The following is a 20,747-nucleotide window of genomic DNA, read 5'->3' as shown; positions in this document are numbered from 1 at the left end:
CAGTTCTGAAGAAAAATAAGATCATAAATTCTAAAAACAAAAAATGAGAGAACACTCAAAGCAACAAAAGAACATGAATAACTTAAGTGTCAATATCCTAACTGACCCAAGCTTCTTTCTCGCTCAATACTAAGTCATTCTTAGCTTCGTCTATTCGAGTAATCTGCACATGCATCCGGCAACCCACCTACACCATTAGGATACATATGCAAGAAGCAGATTAACAAATCAAATTTATGAAACTATATGAGAAGGAAAAAGTTAAACAATGAAAAGGTGTTGGTGCCACATTAAGAGGCTGAGTGAGATGAGAATACCCGGCCTACCCTGCCCTGTTGCTGATTCCTAGTGTCAATACTTGTACAAATAGCTTCACCAGAAAGAAGATTTTCAAACTTCAATTTAAAAATCTTACTTAAATTTAAACACATCACGGACACATTGATTAACTATAATATACGTTCAAAAGATGACAAAAAAATCGACAAATGTGGAATCTTGATGAAAATGAGAAAAACTTCTAAATGAAAATTCTTGATATTTGTAGGGATATAATTGCCTTATCCACACTCTTAAGCATCCTCATTGCCTTGACTACACTTTAAGGCTAAAGCACACTCTTATCATTATGAAACACTGGCTTTAAGAAAACAGTGTATAATGGGTTGTGTCCAGTGTTTCAAGTGCTTCAAGTAGCCACAAGCAAGCATTGATGTTAATGATAACTCTGGCTGGTTGGACTATCAAAAGTACATAGAATTTCCAATTATTATTCTTGTATTTTCATCTCTTAATAATACTGACATCTCAAAGAAATTGCTTCATTCGACGTTGATAGTGTCATAGAAAGAAGTAGTTCCAGTGGATACATGATATCAGTACTGATTGATGGCTTGGATGCATTAACATAAAGAATACAAATCATACCGGAAATGTAGCTAAATGAACACTGCATGAAAATATATATACACACACACATTCCACAAAACCTTCAGTGAAGTTGTTCACTTTACTCATTAAGTAAGTTTTTGGAAGGAAAGCTCCGAGACCCTAATGAACCAAATTGTGAAATGTTAGTTTGGAAACAAATACACCTTCACAATTTACACAAGACAAAGACACAAGCCTCAATTCTTGTAAGAAGGCCTCCAGTATTCCATTCTGTAATTCTAACTTCAGTAGGTTCATTGAGTTGTTTTATCTGTACATCATGTCGAAAAGCTCTAGGAAAAATTTGGAATACATTCTCACCCAACATCACCAGTCAGAGTGTCATGAGCTAAATGCTACGGTCAACGTAGTAGTTGCGAAGAGAAAATCAAGTATCATGAAGTCATGATAATAAAAGACTTAAGAGTTCCGAATTAACAAATAAATATGGTCTAACAAATTAGCAAAACGCCAACTAACGTGGGGTTTATGTTTAACTTCTAATTTATGTTCAAATAATTCTTTTAATAAAAAATTTGGATTCTTCTTTTTTTTTTTTTTTTTTGGTAAAAGACCATAAAAACCTTAATTTAACATACAAGAGGGTAGTTATACAAAAACTTGACACGTGTTCTTCTTTCTAAAATGAGATGGAGTTGTTAATTGTGAAAGACCGTTTTAAGCCAAAATTTCATTATAAATACGGTATAGTATTAACTAAAGCTTTCATACTACTCAATTGTATCGATATTAAGAAATTGACTGAATAGATGAACTATAAACCTCAACTTCCCTTCATTTCTGTATATTTGCAGTTGCTTTTCCATATAAATCTTCTCTTGCAAAGAAATTCAAAGGGCTCTAATTGTATGGACTTTATAACCGGCTATCGAACAATTCCCTGTACTAAATCTTCAACTCCTTCGCATAAATAACATGGAGCACTTTGACCGTTGCCTAGGGATAAACCTGCTATCCAACCGTTCCCACACGATGGGTGACAAAAAAATTAATGCTAGGAAGACCAACTTTTTAAAACCAAATGATGTAATTCCTTTCATTTACTAGTGAAAAGAAATCCCACTAAACTTTAGAACTAAATGACCATATCCTTCCACTTCGCACAGTTATTATATAATGGCAACAGCTTGTATTTGAGACGAATTAAATCGCTCCACGTACGAACAAACTAAGGCCGCTGAAGGCTAGTACAACCCACAAAGTTTTCATCATGGTTTATATATATATGCTCTCTGGAAAAAGATCCTCTCCATATCCCTTTCACCAAATCCACCCAATCAATCAATCCGAACCTTTAAAATTTGATCCAACGGCCGTTTAAAAGTTATAATAATAACTTTAGCCGTTAAATCAAATTTGAAGGATCCAGATTAGGTGATTGGGAGGGATTGGGAGGATTTGGTCGAAGGGATCCGGAGAGGATCCCTTTCCCTCCTCTCCAATAGGTGGAGAAGGGGAGGGAGAGATCTCTGGCTCCCTTTCCCTCCCATCTAGTAGGTAGAGAAGGGGGAGGGGGAGATTTGATGGAAGGGATCCGGAGAGGATCCCTTTCCCTCCTCTCCAGTAGGTGGAGAAGGGGGAGGGGGAGATGCCGGTGCCAGCAGTTTCCTCTTGTACAAGTTATACACCAGGCTTGACCATAGCTCTCTGTGCGACTATTTCACCAGGGTGGGCTACTTCTGGGTCCTCCTGACAACACCAACAGACTATTTCGGCATAAGGGCTGACAAGTACGCCGGATGGGACAAAATACGTCAAGGGGCAGGTTGCAACAGTGTGGTCATCCTTCCAACAAATTATACACGTACCATACCTCTCTGATTCGGAACCATCTGTGACAAAACCAAAAAAAAAAAGAAATAAACACAGCTGACCACACAACTTACGTTCAACGAGTAATCATTTTCATTTTAATCCAGAAATGTATTGAAAGACAGTAAACCAATCGACAACATAAACAGAAACATATAAATTAACAGACAGATGAAATGACATGTCAATGATCGCTCCCATCAACAAATTACTGGTTACTTATATATATGTATATAATCCTTTCTGGGTCATGCATCGCAATCATTCATGCACCAAATGAAAAGACTTGAGCAGCGAGTTATGCAACTTGAAAAACTTTGGCACAATATTTCCTCAACCCAGTGGCAATAAATCATCAGACCTCTCAACCTCTAGTTATATGAAAGCACTAAAAACCTAGAGGAAATAACATGCACAAAGGAGCATCTCAACCCAGTGGCAATAAATCATCAGACCTCTCAACCTCTAGTTATATGAAAGCACTAAAGACCTAGAGGAAATAACATGCACAAAGGAGCATCTCAACGCTCACACGGTAATACTAGGAGCAGAAGGATAAATTTCACAAAACTTTCAGCAATCAATTTGATTCCGACATGAAAAAAAAAACACACACAATGGGTAAGCTAGAAAGCACTCATAATTAGGTAAGCCCGACATACCGACTCATTCATGCACCAAACGAAAAAACTTGACTAACCAAGTTAGATAACTTCAAAAACTTTGGCATAATATTTCCTCAACCCAGTAGCAATAAATCGTCGGACCTCTCAACCTCTAGTTATATGAAAACACTGAAGACCTAGAGGAAATAACATGCACAAAGGAGCATCTCAAGGCTCACACGGTAATACTAGGAGCAGAAGGATAAATTTCACAAAACTTTCGCCAACAAATTGATTCCGACATTGAAAAACACAATGGGTAAGCTAGGAAGAACGCATAACTAGGTAGGCCAGACACACCGACTCATTCCGCCGATTTGTGTATTGTAATTTATATTGAAAACACAAAAGTAAGGCAGTACTTGAAGCTAATTAGCAGTGATGGTGAAGTAATTGACCATTCTTCTATGAACAATCCAATTCAATTAAAGTTTAATTTGTGTAACTATTTTCAAATCTAAGAAAAATTGCTATATCAAACAAAATTCTATTACATACACCAAAAAGCAAATAAACACAAGTTTCGAACTCAGGAATTTAAGTATGAAATTAAATTTCTGGCGGAAAAAGAAATTAAGCATACCAGAATCCGACCAATATTTTTCGTCAGGATCGTCCGCCTCTGGTCCTTGTTCCACAGCGGCCTCTGGTACTTGTGCCTCAGCCGCCTTTTGCCCTTGTGCCTCTGCCGCCTTCGATCCTTGTGCCTCTGCCGCCTCCGATTCTTCTGCCTCTGCAAGCCGTGGTTTTTTAGTAGGCCGCATCTGTTTGTGATCAGGACGGATCCGGCCGGATTCTGGTGTCTGGGGAGGCATGGGTGTGTCTGTGTGAATTGGAGAGAGAGATCGGAAAATCTAGGGTTTGCTCTTGCGGTGAGAGTGAGAGAGGTAGCGTACCAAATGCGAGAGATCCCAACCTTTATCCTTCGTCCGAACTTATCTCTACTATTAAATAATGCAAGGGGAGGCCCACCATTTAACCCATCCTTAATGTCAGTCAGAAATTGAAAACAGGAGGCCCACCGACAAGCGGAGCAAGAGCCGTTGGATTATTTTGCGTTACTATTTTTCAACGGTTCAGATGCTAGCAAGATTAGGTTAAAGTTTCAGATTCGTGTACTTTGTGTTTCCGCAACTCTGTCAGCCGCTTCGTATTTCCGGGCTGTTTAGGCTCAATTCATATGCATCGCTAGATATGAAATGAGGAGAAATGAGGAGATCTGATCTGAAATGTTTACCGGATGCATATATGTTCCAAAGTTTTTTCAATTTTATCATATCTCAGAAGGCGTAAATGTTAAAATTGAACTAGGTTAACGTAAAGCTTTTGTGAACACAAAGTATATTGCACTGATAAACTTGGGAGAATTCTTATTGAATTGAAAGACATCAACTAGCTATTATATAGCTTTACATCAACCAGAAAGTGAAATAACAACCCACGATAAACAAACCTTAGAATCGTGGTAATCGACTAAGTCAAAAAAGAAAACAAACAAACTTGTCCCTCAAGTGTAGGAGGGTTATTAGCATGTCCAGGGATAAGCCCTAGAATAAAGGAACCCTATCATCTAGAATCTCGGATAACTTCAACATCCTCCCTTAAATTGAATATCATTGATATTCAGTTTATTCTAGGGCATTTTGCAAACACCCATTAAATTTCGCAGCTTCTGAAATACTTCAAGTTTCAGCGGCTTCGTCATTATGTCTGTTATCTGCTCATGCGTAGAACACTGCAGCAACTCCACTACCTCATCTTTAACAAGATCTCGTAGGAAATGAAACCTTACATCTATATGTTTACTACGACCATGCATTACTGGATTCTTTGAAAGCTTAATGGTTGAGACATTATCACAATAAACTACTGTCGAACCAGTTTGCCTCAAATTCAAACTACTCAAAATCCTTCTTAACCACACTACTTGACACGCACTTGAAGCTGCAGCAATGAACTCTGCTTCAGTGGTGGAAAGAGTGACCACTGGTTGCTTCTTCGAGGACCATGAGACTGCTCCTGAATTCAACATAAATACATAACATGACGTGCTCTTTCTGTCATCTTGATCACCAGCATAGTCACTATCCGTATAGCCAATAAGCCCTTCATCTCCTCCCTTCTTGTAGAACACCCCAAACTCAACAGTGCCCTTTATGTACCTTAAAATCCTTTTGGCTGCCATCACATGAGTCTCAGCAGGATACTCCATGTACCTGCTGATTAGGCTTACGGTGTACATAAGATCAGGTCGTGTAGCTGTTAAGTACATAAGACTTCCAACCATCTACTTATAAAATGTGCTATCTACTCTCACTCCTCCTTCATCACGAGTGAGTTTGAAACCAGGAACCGCAGGGTTATGCACTGAGTTGCACTGACCCATGTTAAACCTTTCTAACACTTCATGTGCATACTTACGTTGACTCATAAAAATACCATCTGATGTCTGTATTACTTCAATGCCAAGAAAGTACCTCATTTGTCCGAGATCAGTCATTTCAAACTCAATCGTCATGGATTTCTTAAATTGCTCAAACAACACACCATCATTCCCAGTGAAAATAAGATTATCAACATATAGGCATACAATCAATATTTTACCTTCATTGGCTGTCTTGATAAACAATGTGTGCTCAAATGGACATTTGCTGAAGCCTTCCTTGATAAAATACGCCTTTATTCGACTGTACCATGCTCTTGGAGCCTGCTTGAGCCCATATAGCACCTTTTTGAGACGATATACCTTGGCTTCGCTTCCCTTCTGTTCATATCCAAGTGGTTGTTCAACAAAGACTTCTTCATTAATCCCTCCATGCAAGAAAGCTAATTTGACATCGAGTTGGTAGATCTTCCAACTCCTTTGTGCAGCAAGGGAAATAACCACTCGGATTGTATCCAATCGTGCCACTGGTGCGAACACTTCAGAAAAATCTACTCCATATTGTTGGCTATACCCCTTGGCAGCAAGCCGAGCCTTGTACTTGTCAACCTCTCCATTTTCATTTAGTTTTGTCTTGAAAACCCACTTTACTCCAATAATTTTTCCTCCTGATGGGAGGTCAGTCAACTCTCATGTATTATTCTTCTCTATTGCTTCTATTTCTCGATTCATTGCTTGTTTCCACTTCTCACTCTTCATGGCTTCGCAATAAGTAGTGGGATCGCCGTTAGTAAACAAGACTAGATGAGCCAGGTTCATACTTTCTTCATCAGAGAGACCTTCACCAGTGTTATAGTCTTTCATCCAAATTGGTGGCCTTCGAGCTCGTCCCTCTTGAGGTACACTGCCTTCATTTGTGACATCTTCTTATTCGAATGAGTTATCACCATCCGACTCATGAGCTTCAGATTCTTCTTTATCTTCTTCTTCATTTCCTTCATCTTCTGTAACTGTTTCTTCATCAAGATTAGCTAAGATAGCTTCCTCATGGCTTTCATCCCAAATCCATTGTTGATCTTCCTCAAATACCACATCTCGACTTATAATAATTTTGTTTGAGACAGGGTTAAACAATCTATAAGCTTTGGATTCTTCACTTACCCCCAACAGTATACATTTGATGCTTTTGTCATCAAGTTTCACTCTTTTGCTATCAGGTACGTGCACATGAGAGATGCAACCAAAGACCTTAAAATGCTCCACCGATGGTTTGCGTCCACTCCATGCTTCCTCAGGTGTCTTGCTTTTCATAGCCAGGGTTGGACTTCGATTCAACACGTGAACTGCCCAGTTCACTGCTTCTGGCCAAAAAGTCTTTGGAATATGCTTCTCTGATAACATACATCGAACCATATTCATGATAGTTCGATTCTTTCGCTTAGCAATGCTGTTTTGTTGAGGCGTGTAGGCAGCTATCAACTGTCTGTGAATGTCATTCTCATTGCAAAAATATGTGAATTCATGTGAAGTGAACTCACCTCCTCGATCCGTCCTCAAACTTCTTATGAATGCTTCTGTTTCCTTCTCCACTTTGGCTTTATACATCTTGAACACTGCAAAAGCTTCTGATTTCTCCACCAGAAAATAAACCCAAGTTCTTCTACTGTAATCATCAATAAAAGTTATGAGATATCTCTTCTTACTGTTTGAGATTGGGTTTATAGGACCACAAATGTCAGCATGTATCAACTGAAGGATCTTCGAGGCTCTCCATGCACTTTCCCTAGGAAAAGAGTCACGATGCTGCTTCCCCACAAGATAGCCTTCACACACTTTCTGAGAGGCTTTGAACTTTGGCAGCCCCTCAACCATATTCTTTTGTTGTAGCACTTTCAATCCGCTCCAACTTAAATGTCCATATCGACAATGCCAGCGATCTGCTTGATCTGTAGTTGTCAGGGAGAGACGACTTTGTGTCTTTACTGGGCAGCGAGTAACCAAGGCAAACATCCTATTGTGTGTCATATCAGTTCAAGTATGAGACCTTTCTCAGGGTGGAAGATCTTACACTTGTCATGTTGCATTAGCACTGCAAGTCCCCTCTCTTGTAGTTGACCGATACTCAACAAGTTATTCTTTAATTCAGGTACAAAGAAGACTTCTGTAATCACATGCATGGTCCCATGCACCTCCATTCGCACTTTGCCCTTGCCTTGTACACTGAGACTGAAGTTGTTTCCCAGCTTGACTGACTCTCGAAAATTGGCATCTATTTCAATAAATGCTTCCTTGCTACCACACATATGGTTGCTACACCCAGAATCAAGAAACCAAACATGCTATATCTCAGCTTCCTTGACATCCACCTGCGCCATTAGCAGCATTTCTTCCTTTGTTTCTGCAAAATTAGCCTTAGAGTCCTTAGCCTTGTTAAGGCATTCCCACTGAAAATGCCCTAGCTCGTGACAATTGTAGCATTCCAGGATAGACTTGTCGAACCCAAATCTACCTTTTCCTCTTCCTCTTCCATGATAGGAGCCACGGCCACCACTTCTTCCTCCTTGTTGGACTCCAGTGGTTACTTGGAGAGCTTGTTCATCCACCACATGTCGACTTATCCTTTGTTCATGCAAGAAGACTACTCTGAAGTTCATCAATGGATAGAGTATCCAAGTCATTCGACTCCTCGATCGAACAAACAACATAGTCAAATTTTGAAGTCATAGACCTCAAAATTTTCTCAATGATCACTATATCCTCCATTCTTTCTCCATGCACCCTCATCTTATTAGCTATAATGAGTGTTCTTCCAAAGTAATCATTGACAGTTTCTCCAGTCTTCATATGCAATACTTCGAACTTTTTTCGAAGTGCCTGCAACTGAGCACGTTTCACACGCGCTGTCCCTTGATACTTCTGCTTCAAGGAATCCCATATGTCCTTCGCCGTGTCCTTCTTCAAGATCGTTTCCAGGATTGAACGATCCATGGCCTGAAATAGGTAGTTCTTGGCCTTCAAGTCTTTCAACTTCAGCTCCTCCTGCGACTGTACTAATTCCTGTCTCCACCAGATTCCAACCTTAGAACGCAGAAAGTTTTCCATAAGCATACTTCAGTGATCATAGTGCCCATCGAGCCTCGGGATAGCAGGTTGCACAAAGCTATTCTCAGACGTCATGTTCTTGTTCTCTTACACACACAACTGTGTTTGCAGATTTTTGGTCAGGCCCCATGATGGGGCTCTGATACCAGATGTTAAAACTAAACTGGGTTAACGTGAAGCTTTTGTGAACACAAAGTATATTGCACTGATAAACTCGGGAGAATTCTTATTGAATTGAAAGACATTAACTAGCTATTATATAGCTTTACATCAACCAGAAAGTGAAATAACAACCCACGATAAACAAACCCTAGAATCGTGGTAATCGACTAAGTCAAAACAGAAAACAAACAAACTTGTCCCTCAAGTGTAGGAGGGTTATTAGCACGTCCAGGGATAAGCCCTAGAATAAGGGAACCCTATCATCTAGAATCTCGGATAACTTCAACAGTAAATCTGTTTTTGTTAATTTTTTTTGTTCTTGTTTAATTTAATTTTGTTTTGTTTTTTTCGTTCAATTTACGAATCTAGTTGATTTACTTGTGTGTGTTTTTTTCTACTTTTCCTTTAATTCTTGTGTTTTTAATTTGTATTGGTTTGTTTTGTTTTGTTGAATCTTACCCCTTCTATCAACAAATTCCAATTGATTTTTTTTAAGTTACAAAAGTTATAATTTTTTTTGTTTGCGTTTGTTTTATTTCTGTCGTTTGATATTTTTTTTCAGTCTTGGAAATCGGTTGATACACGAAATCCAATTGCTGAAACGATGATTGTTTTGGATTGTGTTTCATTTTTTTTATTAATTAATTTTTAACAATCTTGATGTTCACACACTCCTACTTGAATTTTTTTTTTTCATTCGGGCTTGATTTTAATTTGGTACTGATGCGCCAGAGGGAGGCCCAATTGCGAATCTGGCCCATGTGCCCATGTTCCTCTAAACCGGTGGAAAAGCTAAAAATTGTCGAAAGAAGAGCCAAATTTAAAAAGATAAAAAGTTCTAAAAAAGTTTAGGAATCAAATCATTAACACACAATATAAATGTCGTTGATAATTTAAAGTCCATCTTAGTTTATCATTTAGACACTTCGCGTGATTGCTAAACTGTAGAATAGAACACCTTAATTAAGCTAGATTTCTAACTTTCCTAGACATATAATATTGGGTAAATTACACTTTGCATCCTCAAGTATGGGTGCAATTACAATTTCATACAATATCTTTAAAACATTTCAATTTCATACATTTGCTATTATTTCATTTCAATTCAGTACAACCGTCTCAATTTCTGTTAACTTTTTTGTTATCTGCTTACGTGGATCTCATAGGCCCATTATACTTGTGCCACGTGGATTAAAAATTAGGGTAAATTAAATAAAACTACCTCAACTATTGGGTCATTAATAATTTCATACCACGTCTTTAAAAAGTTTCAATGTCATACCTTATTTTCGAATTTGTTGCAATGTCATACCTTCCGTCAATTGTCTGTCAATTCCTTAGTTAAATGTTGACATAGCTTGAGGCGGGGCACATTTTCTATTAAAAATTTAATAAAGTATTATTAAGATCTAAAAAGAAATCATTTAATATTTTAAAAATATTGAAATAATAATTAATTAAAAAAAGTAAAAAAGAAAAAAAAAGAAAAGAAAAAAAACCCAGTTCGTCTACCCTCCCCCCAACCCGAGCCCAACCTGCAACCCAGGTAAAAAAAAAAAAAAAAAAAAAAAAAACCTATCTTCATCTTCCCCGACCCCCCCATCCTGCAACCCACCCTTTTCTTCCCCCTCCCGTCTCCCGTCTTCCCCAAACCCATCGCGCACCCATCTTCCTCCTCCTCCTCTTCCACACCCACCCTCGCACCCACTACCTATAACCTAGAAAAAAAAAACCATCTTCATCTTCCCCAACCCCCTTTTCCCTGCAACCTAAATCCCGTCTTCCCCAAACCCACCCCTTTCTTCCCCCAGATCCAACACAAACGTGTACGCTGCAACCCAAAAAAAAACAAAAAAAAAAACCCCCATATCTCGTTTACACCGCCATGGCCGGGTTCGTGAGGTGGAATCAAGAAACCCACTTCACCAGGCTGATTCCACGGGTGGAGAAATTGGGCACGGAGAAAATGGGGAAAATGGGTGTGGATTTAAGGAGTGGGGTGTGTAGAGGAAGGAAGAGGGTGGGTGTAAGGGTGGGTGCGGAGGAAGAGGTGGAGGATGGGTGTGAGGTGGGTTTAGGGAGGATGGGAAGAGGAAGAAAGGGATGGGTTGCAAAGAAGGGGGGGTCGGGGAGGATGAAGATGGTTTTTTTTTTTTTTTTCCTAGGTTGCAGGTTGGCCTCGGGTGGGGCAGAGGGGGGAGAAGACGAACTGGGTTTTTTTTATTTATTTAACTTTTTTTAAATTAATTATTATTTTAAGATTTAAAAAATATTAAATGATTTTTTTTAGTTTTTAATAATATTTTATTATTTTTTTAATAGAAAGTGGGCTCCACCTCAAGCCACATCAACGTTTAACAGAGGAATTGACAAACAATTGACGGAATGTATGACATTGCAACAAATTCGAAGATAAGGTATGATATTGAAACTTTTTAATGACGAGGTATGAAACTGTTAATGACACAATAGTTAAGATAGTTATATGTAATTTACCCTAAAAATTAATAAAAAAAAATAATTTTATTTAGAAATGTTAACATAAAAAGGAAAAGAAATTAAAATATAATTTGTTTTCAAATAGTGGGTCCATCCTTTACTTCTACACTCATCTTCAACCTCTTTGTCAACCCTTCCCCCTTCTACCCTATCCTAAATCCTTCATCCAGCCACACGTCTATCTCCCTCCTCCTCGCTGCCACACACTCGTCCTTCTCTCTCTAACTCAACCCCCACCTCACTCTTTCTCTCTCTATGCTTTCTGTAACTTCCAACAATGGCGTTACGGTCAGTGACGTCGATTTCGAAGCTCCTTCAGTGCTCCAGCAATGGTCATTCCCCCCATCCAACCTCTTCGCAGCAAACTCTTCCTCGACGATTTCGTTGGCTTATACAGAAAATCGAAGTGGACTCACAGGAAATTCAGAGCCGTCTTAAAGAGAAATAACAAATCTCGATTAGATCCCTTGTCGAAGCCTTCCTTTCTGCCTCCTGCTTCTGTCCTGTAGTGGTCGAATGCAGTCGAGTTTGTCTCGTCTTATAGGTTGAGTTTGTCCCATCTTTTGGGTTCTTGCATAAGTTGTGTGTTTTCCTTGGGTGTTGCGGATCTGGGTTCTTATAGTTTGGTGGGTCGCAATGAATTTTTGTGATTTGAAACACTTTTCAATCTTTGCTTCAATTCTTTGAAATTCATATATTTTCCAGCATTCTTGGTTGGTTTGGATTTGCAATGGAGTTTCTGTATTAGTGCTTAATGCTAGCAAGGTGGAGACTTTGAGATGGGAGTAACGCAAGTAGAAAGGGAGAAAGAAGAAAGACAAATCACCACCATGTCAGCGCAAATTGTAAGAGGTAAAGCTGGTCAAGGGAAGCGAGGGAGTCGAGTGGCTCCTAGAGAAGAAGACAGAGGATAGTGAGGGATGGGCAGAGGACAAGAGAAGAAGAGAAGGGAAAGGGTGGGCTGCAGAAGGAGAGATGGGCACTTTCTATAATTAAAAATTATTTTATTAATTTTTAATCAACGTGGCACAAGTATAATGGGTCCGTGAGATCCACATAAGCAAATAACGGAAAAATTAATAGAAATTGAGACGGTTGCGTGGAATTGAAATGAAATAATAACAAATGTATGAAATTGAAATGTTTTAAAGATGTTGTAAGAAGTTGTGATTGTACCCAAACTTGAGGGTGCAAAATGTAATTTACCTTATTATATTGCTCTTAACATAGACAAAGGATTTTAATCAATATAACATGCTAATGTTAATCTGCATTTTATGTAACCATCGAAGTCATAGCATTCGGGAAGTGGGCTATAAATGTTTTGACTACTATAATGAATTTTTAGTATAAAGAAGTATAACAAAGTGTGTATTGCGACTTTTGAGCTGAAAACTGCCGTTGCTGCGTAACAAATGGCGCACAAGATGAAGCGTAGGAGAAGAACCTGCAAGGCTGCAACAAGGAAGCAACAGATTGATAAAAATCCTGAAACAAAAAAGAATGAATGTCACTTGATAATTCAAACTAGAATGCCCAATACAAATCCATCCAAACCTACTCAAAACAAGAGAATGCCTCATTCCAACTAGAGAAAACAAATTCAACTTGGAAACCATAATTAGCACCAAACCCAGATAAATTCACACAAATCATCAATTAATTTAAATTATGCAAATGAAAATAAGAGATTTACCTAAAACTTGACCGTGGCTAGTGGAATAGTGAGGGGCGATGGCACACGTTTTTCAAATGGCTGGACGGCAGTGGCACGAGAGAGACTCTTGCAGCCCTTGCTGTTGATTTTCGCTCCGCAATGGCAGAACCTTTGTTCTGCCAGCCTGCAGGTGAATTGTATAATGCCTAAATGGCCCCCGTTTATGTTATTTTCTTTTTAGGACCAACGAACCGTTTCATTTATTTTTCCATTTTAATCCCAAGCCCAAGACGTCGTTTGGCCTGAAGACTTGGAATAAAAAATGGGTCTTTTGATATATGGGCCTTAATTTCGAATTTTATGAACAAAAAATCTACAGTTTTTAAAATTTTAATCAAATATTTTTCTACTAATTTTTAATCAAAAAAAATATAATTTTTATTTTATTTAATTTACCCATTAATATCACAAATCTCCTAGAACCACAACAAACATCTTATCTTATCACACTTCGTTTGAAAAGAATTTTTTTTTTGACTCAAATAACTTTTTTATTTGAATTCTAAAAGTACTCAAACATCCTTTTAATATACAATTATGAGATACCAACAGGATCCTCTTCGGATCATTTTGATAAGGATTCTGATAATCCGTGAATCATGTTCGTTCATCATATTTCATGCAGTCAATTTTTGTCAAGTACTATTTGTGGTTAATTTTAAATAAAATTATTTAAAATTATTTTTGACATCACGATGTACGATGAACGAACACGATTCACAAATCTCCGAAATCCTCATAAAGAGAATCCGACGAGGATCCAGATTCTATCAGATATAACATGCCCGTATATTAAATATTATGTACCAAATGATTGGCACATTATATAAATTTTATTTGGGTATGTATTAGTATTTTGGTACATTATAAAATATTACTTTGGGTATGTTATGCAATTTTTTATTTGGTTCATACCAGGTTATTAGTACGTTGTGTTATCCTTATTTTAATTATAAAATAACTCTTTTTATTTTATTTTATTTATAATCTATATAAAATGATGGGTTGAAAATTAAAAAATATATATATATTGCAACCAATTAATCTTCATCCCACTAGACATAATTGAATCCTTAAATTGAGAAAGATATGAGATTTCATAAAAATAGCAATAAATTGATTAATATTATTGAGAGCATTTTTTTATATGAAAATGAATTTAAAAATAAAAACTTAAGTTAAAAATATACCTGAAATATAGAGTTTAATCAAATATAAAAGCATTTTGATCAAAAGTTAGAAAGTAACAAATGTTTAATCTATAAACTAGCCTTCATGCATGTGCGTAATATTTTTTGAATCACGACATACTACACGCGACTTATACGTTTTAAATATATTTATATACGTAAATTGACAAAAGGAATGTCAAATATTTGAAGTAAATAAATAATTTTAGATCATGCTAGAAAAAACTCCTCATAAACCAATTAAAGCAGCTGAATTCTATAATAAAATCGGTCTCTATAGAATTTACATTAAGAAGAGAGAAAGTAATATTTAATAAACAATTGATTGAATCACATTATTATTAACCCATTGTGAGGCTAAGCCCACCACCTCCCCCTTAGTGTAGATAATATCTTTTGTTAAAAAAAAAAATCATCAGACAATTAATTTAATCACATTATTATTCGCGTGAAGATTTTTTTATAACGGCATTACACAGCTGTTAAGATGTTTCGAACATGTTTAAAAATAGAGAAATTGAATCACATTATTGCTAGTCTATTGTGAGGTACTAAATTAAAAAAAAAACTGCACTTAAAAATTAATTATTAAAAAAACACTGTTAAAATTATAAAATTACCCTTGTATTATTTTATGTATTCTTTTTTGCTGCTTTTGATTTTTTTTTTGGATGAGGGGCATTTTGGCCTTATTATTTTTTGTCGAAGCCGTGACCCCAAAGTGGGGCTCTGGCGTGCGTGCATAAGACATTTTTTGAATTATGACGTGCTACGCGCAACTTATACATTTTAAATGTATTTATATGTGTAAATTGACAAAAGAAAAGTCAAATATTTGAAGTAAATGAATAATTTTAGATCATACTAGAAAAAACCCCTCATAAACTAATTAAAGCAATTGAATTCATATAATAAAATCGGTCTCTATAGAATTTGCATTAAGAATAGAGAAAATAATATTTAATAAACAATTTATTGAATCACATTATTGTTAGCTCATTGTGAGGCTAAGCCTACCCCCTCTCCCTTAGTCAAATTCTTTTTGGCAGAAAAGAACAACGTACTATGGGAGAGAGCCAAAATCTACATAGAAAACGAAAAGAAAAGTTGGGTTGTGGTTAGGTTGTTGGGATATGCACAAACATAATGATCCGGTAAAACTAGAGGCTGCAGGATAAGATTCAAAACATATTAAACCAAAAACTAGTATATAATTTGTACCAGTGTGAGATGATTCTTGACAACTAAATAGAATCCAACGAAACTGAAATTCACTTTGGAGAAAGAGTAAGTCGTACCAATGTGAGATGATTCTAACTGACGGGAGATATGTGATGAAATTCATCGAAAAACCACTCGGAGGAGATGAGTTTTTGCAGAAGACGAAAGTGAGTTTGTTTACTTTTTGTATATATTGTGGGGGTTAAGTGATGATTTGAGATCTTTAGAACGTGCGGGAAATGGTGGTTCATTTTCTAGTATTGGCAACTGCTGTTCTGAGTGGAAGTGTGGAGAATTTCAGTTCCATCTAGAGTGGTTTTCTTTTCTTTTCTTTTTTTTTTTTTACTTTTTTTATATTATATATATATATATATATTGTTTTTGTGTTTTTTTTGGTAATATTAAAGTGCGATGCAGTAGTTATAAGAAGATCGATCTAAGGGGTGACAATGAATTTTAAAGTGTGTGTATTTTCATTTGGTGGTCCAAAATGTTTATGATTAAGATAGGCACATATGCAGAGCATTCCGTTTTTTGTAGATATTTATGAATGTTGTGATATTATTATTTTGACTTTATTTCTATGAGCAGTTATATGTTAACTTTGTGTATGAAGTGAGGATATTCTTAGCATTTCGAAATGTTTCACCATTTTGTCCTTCTCACTTTATATATTTATTATTTTTGTGTTTTTATTTTATTTTTTATGGTGAAACGATTCGAGTGCGATGCAATAGTTATAAGAAGATCAATCTAAGGGGTAACAATGAATTTTAAAGTGTGGGTGTTTTCATCTAGTGGTCCATAATGTTCAAGGGTGGAGCAATAAAATATTTTATGGGTGAGCTGGCTAAAAAAATTACCCTAAAATCAAATGGTTCTCTTTTTTTTTTTTTTTTTTTTTTTTGCGCTACTTATTATTGTATGCAAAACTTTATGTTTAAACTTAAAATTTGTTTGGCAAGAACTTGATAAGTTTCGCAATTGCAAACTAACAAAATTACAATGAATCACAAAATTTCACATATATTTAGATTTAAACACAAGAAGAAGATAGAAAACTAAATATCTCAATTACAACCACACAACTAGCACAAAGTAAAACACTGAAAGTAAAAGTAAAGACAATCTTAAAAAAATTGGTTGAAACTAATATAAACCCCACCATCTCAAAGTAGAATAATCTTGAACAAAATGACATCATAATTTTCATAGTAATTTTTATATTTTTAGTTGTGATAAATACTCACTGGGCTAGTTTCATTAAAAATAATTCTTCTTACACATTTTTTTGTCTATTATATAGATTATACACTAAAGTGTATATATATTGCTACAAATCCTCCCTACGCTACAGCCCACTGTAGCCTTTTGTGCGGCTACCATTGAGAATGTTTATGGTTAAGATAGACACATATGCAGAGCATTCTGCTTTTTGTAGATACTGCTTTGTGTGTGAAGTGAGGACATTCTTGATATTTTGAAATGTTTCATCATTTTATACTTCTCATGTCAAAAGAGATATCTAATTCTAATTTTCTCTTAAAAAATAAAAAAAAAACATTACAAACCCAGCAGAAGCGCAGCGCAGCGCTGCAACCAGAACCAAACCCAGATTCCGGCGAGCAGAGGGGCATAATCCTCACCTTCAGTGGCTATTTCCGACGAGCGGAGGGGCGGGCGCCCCTCCTTGCCCCTGTGTAGCTTCGCCGCCATGCTTTTCTTTCAAAAAAAGAAAAAAGAGTCGCTATTTAATAAACCCTAAACATGCTCGGGTGAACTGGACAGAAGAATCGGCTGTTTCAATTCAGGTAACGCTCTCTTTTCTTCTTTCCAAATTCTTTTCATTTTGACTTCCTCAACTGTATTGCAAAGCAACCCATAATTTTGATTATAAATTCCCTTGATTCTGTTTAATTTTTTCTCGCATTTGATAGATATTGCCGAATGAATCAAATATGGGTTGTTTTTGTTAGGAAGATTAAGGTTGTGAGAAGCATTTTTGAGTTATGATCCTTTTATGTGGTATGCTGTACAAGTTGAAAGTGATGATTTTTCTTATTTGTAGAGAATGATCTTTCTTACGTATAAATACCAGCATAACTTGTTTGGTTTGTTCCTCTTAATCGCTCAGTGTTGCAGTATTTCTCAAGTGTTGCTATGGAGCCTGAGAATGGCGAAGGTTATTTTTGCTCTTTATTTTTTTTTTCTTGTAACTGTTGGCTCAATTATTTTTAATTTTTAATTTTAAATAATTTATTTTTTGCAGATATTCTATTTGGGACCTGCAACATTGTTGCTATTATTGGTTCCTGCTTTTTTATAGCTTCTGAATCTCGTCTTACGAAGAAAGACGAATTGACCATTTGTAAGTTTTTTGTATAATTAATTGTTTATGTATTAGTTAATTGTATTTTTATGTGTTTATTTTAATTCAATTTTTCTTTTTGAAGCGAGTGATGACTATAACAAGATATGGAAACTTGACGATACACTGTATCTTACCATGACGGGAAGCAAGTCGGTCGTCGAAGAGATGAAAATCGATACTAAAAATTACCTTGATCGCTGTGAAAAACTGAAAAGCTTTCCTGTCTTTAAAGATGTTGCTCTGAATGGCCTCCAATACTTGAAGAAAATTGCTGTTGATAATAAACGTCCCGATTTCACTGAAAATCAGCTTCGTCATTGGATGCTTAAGTATCAGAATGCTGCTTCGTTTTTCTGTAGTTTTGTTGATCAGGTATGTTGTTTTTGAGTTATTTTATATTTTATTTGAATTCAAATTTTTATTGATTTTATTTTCGGCCTTCAAATTATTATTGGTAATTTTTATTTTTATTTATTTTTTATTTTTGCAGAAACCTGTTATTTACCGGGTATGCGCCAAAAATGAAAACAATGCACCCATAGACGTTTCTACTCTTGCTGAGAACGCTGGATTTGATTTTCTCGGATCTAGCATTAAACAAGCTAGGAAGTACTTGGTGGAAACTGAGTTTTTCAGAAGGTATCCTTTTTAATCCTTATATATTAATGTATCAAACCTATTTGTGTGTGTGTGTGTGTTTTTTTTTAATTCGAATATCTTAACGTCTGCTTTATTATAGGTGCGAGGAGTTTGAAAAAGATGGCAATGTGTCTGTTGGTGACATTTTTGTCCAATTTGCGAAGAACTACTTTGCCAGGGCAATAGTGTCTTGTGCTCTTGTGGACAAATTTTGTGGTGGAGACATTCAAGGTATTTTCATTTTTTATGTTTTTCAGTTAGCTTATTCTTTGTGTTTTTGTTAATTTATATGTTTTATAGAGATTTTGTTCGATGCTTGTTTTGTTTTGTTTTCTTCAGTTAAATGTATATCTGCTAGTGGGGAATGTTTGTCTTTCACATCCAATGTTGCACAAGTGTACCTGGACTCGTATGGAGATTTGGAGATGCACAAGGACAAGGTGTTGCTGTTGTTTGTATCAATTGAGTCAAAGGATGGAGCAGATGCTGTTTTAAAGTTAACTCCTATGTTTAAGAAATGGGGAACTTTGGCCTTCTTTCATCGGTTGGGTGTCTTTCGGAAAGCGTATATTCATCGGATTGTATTTGCCAAGTCTGAGGTTGACATTAATTCACTTGCGGACCATACGAAGGATATGTTCAATTCTAAAACAGGTAGGATTGGGCCGAAGTTTGCTGATTTGGGGAAGGTGAAGGAAATTTTCTCTAAGGTGAGGGGAGTGGGATGTTTTGGGTTTCCAGCCATTGAATACGAAGGTCTCCGGGTGTCAGGGCTTTTTCCTGGTTCCGACGGCGTTCCCATCAAGGAACTGCTTTGTAGCAATAATGTTGCTAGGTGAGCTTGATTCCTGAGTTACAAGTTCCACGGGATCTTTAACACTACGTTAATAGGTAATTGGGTATTGAGTATATGCTCTGTTGAACCAGGCCATGCTTGTCAGGTTGTGTGGAGATTGTGTAATTTGAGTAAGCACCTAAACTCTGAACTGTTGTATTGCACAATTGTCACTCCTTGTTGTGTAAGATTTAAACTTACTGGTGTATTGCACTATCGTAGCTACTTGTTTTGTAATTCTGCCTAACTGATTCGATCACGAATTAAACCTGTTTTGGTATTTGCTTGTGAAGGTGAAGAAAAAAGTGTTGTTTGAAAGCTAAAAGCTCTTTTGCAGCAAAACTGTTGTAACTTGCAAGCCGTGACTTCCCTGATCTATGTCTCTTAAGCAAACGAGTTTTAAGTTTTTGTGATTAGATATAAAACTGTACTTCTTTTCTTTCTTATTTTTGTGACTTAGAAAATAAACCTGTACTTCTTTTCTTAGTTTTTAAGTTTTCAAATGCAAGCCCACTGAAACAAATTTGCATATGTAACTAGAACATGAGTGCACCATCATACTGGAGATGAGAGTTCAATTACAGATGAAGATCGCATGAGCGAGAGCAATGATATGAGACTTTGAATTTCCCAGTCTTCAAATGTAAGATTAGTCCCAAAACAACATAGTTTGCCCTTTTACTTGTCCACTCTCGAGGAATGTGTGCGTATGAGATGAATGGCAAAGTTAAACAGTGCTTTTTCGAACTACCAATATCACAGGCCAACCTTAAGCATCACCTTAGTTCTTGTTGCTTTTCAGGTTTGAACCATTTCCAATTTGCATACCTGCTTAACTTGTGAAAAGGTAGAGCATCATCTTCAGGGGATTCCGACTTTAAGATCGGCGAGCACAGCGGTCACCTTTTGCCTAATATACTCAGGCGAAACGAGTAAATCATAACTGACGGGAACAAATATTTTCTTAAGGGATGGTGCTACCTCGCTGTTTGATGAAAAGAGGCCACGCTCACTTTCAAGGCCAGCTATGCTGGAAGCCAAGAAAAGTTGAATTCGGCATCAGTTGGGACTTTCAAGGCCTGCAATGCTGTAAGCCAAGAAAAGTTGAATGCTGCAAGCCTTGCATCTTTTCTTATTTTCCAAGAACGATGATGTTTTTGTCTCTCTTTCTTGCAGAACCTAATAAAACAAAAGCCATGA

At 36.6% G+C, this 20,747-nt stretch overlaps 3 protein-coding genes across 6 annotated transcripts; 1 reads left to right on the top strand and 2 right to left on the bottom strand.

Annotated features, from left to right (window-relative positions):
• Nucleotides 1-1,959: 1,959 nt before the first annotated feature.
• Nucleotides 1,960-4,290, bottom strand: LOC103934692. The gene is made up of 2 exons (XM_009344440.3): nucleotides 4,012-4,290; nucleotides 1,960-2,783 (listed from the first exon to the last, which is right to left on the bottom strand). The coding sequence occupies exons 1-2, from the start codon at nucleotides 4,241-4,243 to the stop codon at nucleotides 2,572-2,574; spliced, it is 444 nt and encodes a 147-aa protein (XP_009342715.2). The 5' UTR covers nucleotides 4,244-4,290; the 3' UTR covers nucleotides 1,960-2,571.
• A 771-nt stretch (nucleotides 4,291-5,061) lies between these two features.
• LOC125475838 (secreted RxLR effector protein 161-like) lies at nucleotides 5,062-5,715 on the bottom strand. Its single transcript, XM_048581206.1, has one exon. It carries the CDS (start codon nucleotides 5,713-5,715, stop codon nucleotides 5,062-5,064), a length of 654 nt encoding a protein of 217 aa, XP_048437163.1.
• An 11,361-nt stretch (nucleotides 5,716-17,076) lies between these two features.
• Nucleotides 17,077-20,079, top strand: LOC103934691. 4 transcript variants are annotated; one of them, XM_048580966.1, is made up of 9 exons: nucleotides 17,078-17,513; nucleotides 17,837-17,884; nucleotides 17,972-18,070; nucleotides 18,156-18,445; nucleotides 18,564-18,712; nucleotides 18,813-18,943; nucleotides 19,052-19,547; nucleotides 19,640-19,678; nucleotides 19,841-20,079. In XM_048580966.1, the coding sequence occupies exons 2-8, from the start codon at nucleotides 17,863-17,865 to the stop codon at nucleotides 19,671-19,673; spliced, it is 1,221 nt and encodes a 406-aa protein (XP_048436923.1). In that variant the 5' UTR covers nucleotides 17,078-17,513; nucleotides 17,837-17,862; the 3' UTR covers nucleotides 19,674-19,678; nucleotides 19,841-20,079. The 4 variants fall into 4 exon arrangements, with proteins under 4 accessions (XP_048436924.1, XP_048436923.1, XP_048436922.1 ...); XM_048580967.1 differs by lacking the exon at nucleotides 19,841-20,079 and having other exon boundaries at nucleotides 17,077-17,513; nucleotides 17,771-17,884; nucleotides 19,640-19,827; XM_048580965.1 differs by lacking the exon at nucleotides 19,841-20,079 and having other exon boundaries at nucleotides 19,640-19,827.
• The last annotated feature ends 668 nt before the right edge of the window (nucleotides 20,080-20,747 follow it).

This window comes from the organism of the source record quoted next, unplaced genomic scaffold, assembly GCF_019419815.1.
Source record: "Pyrus x bretschneideri cultivar Hongxiangsu unplaced genomic scaffold, Pyrus_bretschneideri_v1 Contig16, whole genome shotgun sequence".
NCBI lineage: Eukaryota > Viridiplantae > Streptophyta > Magnoliopsida > Rosales > Rosaceae > Pyrus > Pyrus x bretschneideri.
The sequence above is the reverse complement of the archived record's forward strand: the minus strand, read 5'-3'. Positions and strand labels throughout refer to the sequence as shown.

Bases quoted from the DNA above. Each gene is read 5' to 3' on its own strand.
- LOC103934692 (XM_009344440.3), bottom strand. From the start codon at position 4,243: ATGCCTCCCCAGACACCAGAATCCGGCCGGATCCGTCCTGATCACAAA. The intron at 2,784-4,011 runs GTATGCTTAATT...GTTTTGTCACAG, and splicing joins AAAATATTGGTCGGATTCTG to ATGGTTCCGAATCAGAGAGG.
- LOC125475838 (XM_048581206.1), bottom strand. From the start codon at position 5,715: ATGGTTGGAAGTCTTATGTACTTAACAGCTACACGACCTGATCTTATG.
- LOC103934691 (XM_048580966.1), top strand. From the start codon at position 17,863: ATGGAGCCTGAGAATGGCGAAG. The intron at 17,885-17,971 runs GTTATTTTTGCT...TATTTTTTGCAG, and splicing joins GGAGCCTGAGAATGGCGAAG to ATATTCTATTTGGGACCTGC. The intron at 19,548-19,639 runs GTGAGCTTGATT...CTGTTGAACCAG, and splicing joins TGTAGCAATAATGTTGCTAG to GCCATGCTTGTCAGGTTGTG.